Source organism: Ceratosolen solmsi, unplaced genomic scaffold (assembly GCF_000503995.2).
Source record: "Ceratosolen solmsi marchali unplaced genomic scaffold, CerSol_1.0 scaffold1, whole genome shotgun sequence".
In the NCBI taxonomy this organism is placed as follows: domain Eukaryota; kingdom Metazoa; phylum Arthropoda; class Insecta; order Hymenoptera; family Agaonidae; genus Ceratosolen; species Ceratosolen solmsi.
In genome coordinates this window covers 15,634,655-15,641,084 of record NW_011948415.1, presented here as the reverse complement: position 1 = coordinate 15,641,084, position 6,430 = coordinate 15,634,655, and the positions used below count along the sequence as shown (strand labels likewise).

At 47.6% G+C, this 6,430-nt stretch overlaps 1 protein-coding gene across 1 annotated transcript in view; it reads right to left on the bottom strand.

Moving 5' to 3' along the window:
* Positions 1–1,436: 1,436 nt before the first annotated feature.
* Positions 1,437–6,430, bottom strand: part of LOC105359104 (uncharacterized) — a 33,750-nt gene continuing 28,756 nt past the window's right edge. Inside the window, 4 exon segments of the mRNA XM_011495585.1 lie at positions 1,437–2,135; positions 2,194–2,202; positions 2,205–3,128; positions 4,657–4,809. Coding sequence (XP_011493887.1) covers positions 1,830–2,135; positions 2,194–2,202; positions 2,205–3,128; positions 4,657–4,809 — 1,392 coding nt within the window. The 3' untranslated portion in view covers positions 1,437–1,829.

The window sequence follows — 6,430 nt, the reverse complement described above, 5'->3', positions numbered from 1 at the left end:
GTGGAGGCTGTGGTAGAGAGAAACGAAGCACGGCAAAAGGGATAAAACAGATGAGAATCCGAAAAGCTAGCGAGAGAGATGAAAAGAGAGACAGAATGAGGAGAGCATGGCGTGGGTGAGCGAGAGTCAGAAAGAACGAGCATCCAGAGCTCGAAAGGGGGATGAAAGAGGAAGAACGCTGAGGGCTGAAAGAGGGTTACGCGTCGGGGGATTGGGAGAGGGAGGACCTGGCAGGAGTGCGACACCTCGGCGCCAAACTCACCCTCCTGAGAGACTCTGCAGACTCACCTCTCTCTCTCCCTCTCTCCCTCCCTCTCTCTCTCTCTCTCTCTCTCTCTCTCTCTCTCTCTCTCTCTCATCCAATCGACCTCGCTTCTCTCTTTCCTTCAGCTCAGTGCCAGCAGCCCACCCACCGGGTTACCCCATTCCATTTTCTACAAACCCCCAGTTGGCTATCTGCGCCAATGCTACCACTGTACATTCGCCTTTACCTAAAATCTCCTCTTCGTTCATCCAACAGCAGTAACAGCAGTAGCAACAGCAACAGCAACAGCAACAGCAGCAGCATCAGCAACAGTAATAGCAACAGCAGCAGCAGCAGCATCATCCGACAACTTGTACGTAGCGAATGAGCTCGGTTGGGGGTCAAAGGGGAGTCAAGGACGGGAGGCGAAAGGCAAGAGGAATAGTGAGTCAAAATGCGCGCGTGAGAGAGAGAGAGAGAGAGAGAGAGAGAGAGAGAGAGAGAGAGAGAACGAGAAAACCTCGAGCTATCTCCGAAATGATCCCCTATATTCTAGTGGCATGGTTGTTATATCCTTGGGGGTCGACTCCAGTGTGGCTCTCCTCGCTCATTCGCCCCCGCATACAGAGATCCACTGAAACGAGAAAATAAGAGATTCCCAAGCGCTCGCTTTAGCCTCTCGATGCAACTTACAAATTAGGAGCTGCGAATCGCAAGCTAACTCCACTATTGACGCTGCATTCTCGTTTCTTCGGGGATGGCGCCACCCTTCTCCCGCTGTACCGACACGAGTCCTAACTCCGAGTCGAGTCCGTGAAATCCCAACTATCGTGAGATGAACGAATGATTTTGCCATGACGGGCGAATGAGAAATCGAACGTAACTAATCCACTGAGTTGAATGTGCAAATGATACTCAATGGAGTTGCGGTTTGGCTTAGCCTTACGGGGAAGCTTAGCGTCGATAATATGGTCGTTGTGTAAGCACCGAGAATGAAAGGAGATGCAATCGATTCGCTTGTTGATTCACCGACTTTGGGCTCTCGGCAACGTCTTTGTTATTAACGACCATTTGGCCTCTGGCATTGCAGATTTTTCCATTAGATTATTCATGCCTTCATTTTGTCGATCGAACGAGTGGACGTGGATGGAAAATGGTAAGCAAATAGAAATAACAAAGCCACTTATCGCATTACTTCCATGTATTTACTTCTTTAGCTTCAAGCACAGTTCTTTAAATATATCGTCATATATTATAATCAATGGTACGTCACTGGAAAGAGCGGTCATTACATTACATTACATTACATTACATTACATTACATTACATTACATTACATTACATTACTTTACGACATAATTACTACGTCAGCTAGAAATCTGCTCGATCACAAACCCCACCCTTAGCTCGCCAATCAACATGCTAAATTACAAGTGCGCTCGCCGCCGTGCCGAATGCTATGACTCTTCTTATCGCAGAATTAGTTAGGCTTTTCCTCATTTCCTATATTACAATGGTTATTTACAAGAGAGTCGATAGTGAAGCTACATCGGGCCGGTGTCGTAGGCGGCGGCGGCGCCGTTCCTCAGGAGTCTCCGCTAGTGGCACCCTCGGGGGTACCAGAGCTGGAGGCAGATATCGGACTGGGACCTGCGGGGCTTACGGTTGGGGGCGGACGCAAACGTTCCGTCAGGGCCAGCATAACTTGACAGTGGAGCTGTTGGATCGTGGCCAAAAGGTTGAGGTTTGTGTCAATGAGACCCGCGGCCGGTGAGAAACCGCGCTCGTCCTCGCTGTCACTGTCACTGCTGCTCTCATCCTCGGTCGTCTCCTTCCTTATTTCGGAGCATAACGGCTGGTGCTGTTGCTGTTGCTGCTGCTGCAACTGCTGCTGTCGTCGTCGTTGTTGTTGTTGCTGCTGCTGATGCTGCTGCTGCTGCTGATGCTGCTGCTGCTGCTGCTGCTGTTGTTGTTGCTGTTGTTGCTGTTGCTGTTGATGCGGCTGTTGCTGGTATTGAATTTTCGGGTACGAGGTGCTGATAGGTAGACTATAGTCGATTGGCGCGCATTTGGATTCGACGCCAGCGGGACTCCAGGGACGCGGTACATTAGCCACGGACCGGGGCGAAGGCGTCGAGCTGCAGCTTCTATCTTCCGGTAGTAGCCGTAATTGTCGCGAGCTAGTCTCCGCGCTCATCGACGACGTCATAGTGACGTTGGTCGTCGTTGCAATCGGGCATTCGGGATCGGGGACGCGCGGCAAGCCCGTGGGCGCCGGCGAGGCCGCTGCTGGTGGCGGTGGTGGCGGTGGCGGCCTCCTCGCAATCGGGTCCTTCCTCAGCAAGTTCATAATGCTAAGGGGATTATACTTCTCGTCCTTAAGCTTGGAGTTCGCGACGTTCGAGTCGGATTTTGGTAAGCCACTGGCGTTGGCCGTTGACGTTGCGATATTTGGTTGTTGTGCGAGCTGCTGCGCGGGTTGCTGCGAGGGTTGCTGCGTGGATTGCTGCGTGGATTGCTGCGTGGATTGCTGCGAGGATTGTTGCGGGGGTTGCTGCGAGGATTGCTGACAACCGACGACGGGGCTCTCGCTCTCCGGGGCATGACTAGCCTCTCGCGGACGCTCGGACCCGACCCTCGTCGACGCAGTGCAGCTGGAGAGTGTCGTGGCCGGTTTGGGGCTGGGTGGTGCGCCCGTGGGAGAGCTCGTCGTCGTTGTTGTAGTCGTCGTCGGCACCGTTGTCGTAACCATTGGCGTGACGGGCGTCGAGGCAGTCGTGAGGCTCGTGGGACTGGGTGTCCGGGGTCGACGCTGGCACTCGGTGCAGCCTAAGAGGAATCGGGTGACAGCCTCGCGCGGCAGAAACGCGTACGTCTCGGTGATCTGAAATCATGCGAACATCTTGTACGACTGTCTAAGATTCTTACTCCTATGGTAATAGCATCGAGGGCTTTCAGTGTAAGTTAATGCGCGAGGCATAATTAACATTCTTGGTACGGTACGGTATCGTCCACTCGAGAGTAATTGGTAAAGAGCGAATGGGCGGGGAGAAGAGCGCGCGAGCACGAGAGAGAGAGAGAGAGAGCGAGAGAGTGAGACGATGGGCGCGCGCGGCCGTACGAAGGGGAGAACCGATGAAAGTAGATAAAGTTCAGGATGAGGGAATAGAAGGAGGAGAATAGATGACGTGAATCGAAGAGAAGTTGCGAGCATGCAAGACCGTTTTGTTTAAGCCCGTGACTAGGCTCGTTCAGAAACTATGTGTACTTTCCTAAAATCATTACTACGGGGTGTCTCATTCGACCTATAAAACTGTATCAAAATAAAAAATTACTCCATTACCGTTTAATTATTATTACAGGAATATATTATATTTGCAGACTATTGTATTTTTTATATCGAGTTCATATTAAAAAATTATATAAAATTTTCAATACAATAAAATACCGATAAATATTTGTTAGCTTCTCGGTTAAAGAACTGTCTACGTAAAAAATAAAATGAGTGTGCAATTACCGACAATATTACTCATATTGTGGATAAAGGTGTTTACTACATTTCAGAGACAATACTTTCCCCCCTCCCCCCTACCCCCCCCCCTTTTCAATTGAATAATATGGAGAATAAATCGAATAAATTGTAGATAATGTTAACATCCTTATAAAACTTTAGGTATCAAGCAATTGCAATGTACTTGTAATCATTTTGGAAATTTGATAAACGAAACATCGAGCCTTTCAAATGCAGATTTTGATTTGCAATATGGGGACGATTGGTAGAGTAGACGTTATTACGCACATATAGGACTTGAAAGAAGAAGGAACGCGGCAAGATTCATCGGGGTGTATTCTCGAGGGATATTCGACTAGATGAATTGCACATCCGTGTAACGCCGACTTAACGTAAAACATTTTCAGTGCTGTGTGTTCCGCGCCCGCGCGTTCGAGTATGCGAGTAAGCTGGCGATGTGCAACAAGTGTCCCGAGGTTTTGAATCACAAGCAGATCTTGTCGAGCTAGCTAAAAACAAAGAGAGAAATCGAGTGACAGAGACGGAGAGAATGAAAAGAATAAGGAAAGCAAGAGAGATGAAGATTGAGATACAGCGGTCGAGAGGCGGAGTAAACGGCTAATTGAAGAAAATGAAATCATGGGAATGAATAGTTCAGTGAGGATAAACCGATCCACGAATGTCCTTTCAATTGTTAATCTACCTATAGGCTGTCTATGTTTATGGCTTAATAAAATCGTTACATAATTCATAAGATAATGAACTTTACAAGAGCGAAATAATAATATTAATGATAATAATAATAACAACAACAGCAGCAGCAGCAGCAGCAGCAGCAGCAGCAGCAACAGCAGCAATTATTGTTATTATTAGAAAAACCATAATTGAAATAGAGACTTACGGTTCTATAAGTTCGTTTCTGACCAGCGTGTTTTCCAGGTCGACCTTCAAGATCAACGTGAACGGCGTGAATAATATCAAAAAAGTTTTCGACTATGGCAACCTTCTTATACACTCTTCCGGTCGATACGGTGCCCTCTGCTCCATTAAGAGTCTGAAATGCAAAAACGATAAGAAGCACGATTAGTACATTTAAAGTTTTATGTTTGTTAAATAAAATGTGCTTAGACAATAACATTGTAATTATCCTTCGTGTAGTGGCAGTGGGCAAAAACACGGCGCTAGTCCGGCTTAAGTCTCAACTTGACAAGGGTGGATAAGCCAAATACGAGGATAAGTTTACTTATCGATATGATTACTATCGATAAGCACTTACATTATCGACTTCAGTTTATAGATATAAGATCCCTGCATTACCGATTACGGAAAACATTTTTCTACGCGTGCGTAGCAGCCGTGGCTACTAAGCGCGTGATTCAGAGCGGCGCATGATAACTACAAGCTGTCGATAAGGTCGTTTTCACTGTTGCCGTAACCTGTAGTTTTATAACTTCACACTAGGAAATACTGCCTATTCATTAATCTACTTGTTTTGAAGCTCACGAGCGCCAATAATGAACGACGAGATTGCGATTAATTACGGATTTTGTCAGAAATTTTCACAAGTATTTCCTAATGGACGGCGATAATAGGCTAAAATCGCTTGAAGCCAAATAAATTCATTCAAAAATTAACATATTCGTAGAAAAATGAAGAGAGAGGGCAGTACTAATGCGGCATTTACGTCCTTATGTAAACGCGCGCTCCAATAAAGTCGTATGAAAAGTGCATTGAAAATGACGTTAAAGCGGCAACTTTACGATTATGATAGAAGCAAATGTCAATGATCGATTTCTGAAATTTCTTTAAATCCACAAATAATTCAAATTTTTCCTATAGCGGGGGGGGGGGGGTGTGCAAAGAGAGGGGATAGGCTTTTGGCTCGACGATTCGGTTTTCTTAGCGCATGCGCTATATTATTGTATTTCCCTGTAAACACCTGTTGAAGAACGAAATTGAATTCACAGCAGGAAGGAGGATAAAGAGGGTGGACGCTTGCTCTTTGATTAGTGAATTGTGGTCAAGTAGCAGAACGGCGCCGATTTTCTATATGGCGAGGGACATTGCTTCCATTAATAGCAAACTCCATCGCTCAATCGCATATCCTCTATCTCCCACGTTCGATCCTTTCACTCCCATCCGTCCACCCCTTACCGTTTATCTATATTCTTATTTCCTTGGGTACCTCCTGTCTATCGCCTCGTGTCCCCGGCATTATATCATTAGCTAGCGCGAAGATAAATTCATTTAGCTCGCTCGTGTGGGCCAAAAGCTCACGCTTCGCTGTCGCTCGCACTCAAGGTACGTGGCATCGTCGATTGATGACGAAAGCCACCGAGGCCGGTTTTTGTTTTGCGTCGCGCGACTCAAAGCGAATCGCCACGAAGCCTCGGCATGACATTCGATTCGAGATTTTCCACGGGAGCGGGTCTTTTTGCCGTTGCACGACTAACGGTAAGTGCGTTAAGAGCAACGGGAGGAGCCGACGTCGTATGACTCGCTCCCGAGGGCCGTGTGTGGCGGACGCGAGGGAATTTTAAAAGTTTCGTAAATAAGGGCTGGGGAAAAAAAAATGGAAAATCGATAGTCGGCTCTTTGTCCCGCGTGAGTGCGAGTGTGTCGTGGCAGCGCGGGCGCGGGTGCGGGCGTGGGAAACGGGCGGGGGGGGGGGGGGG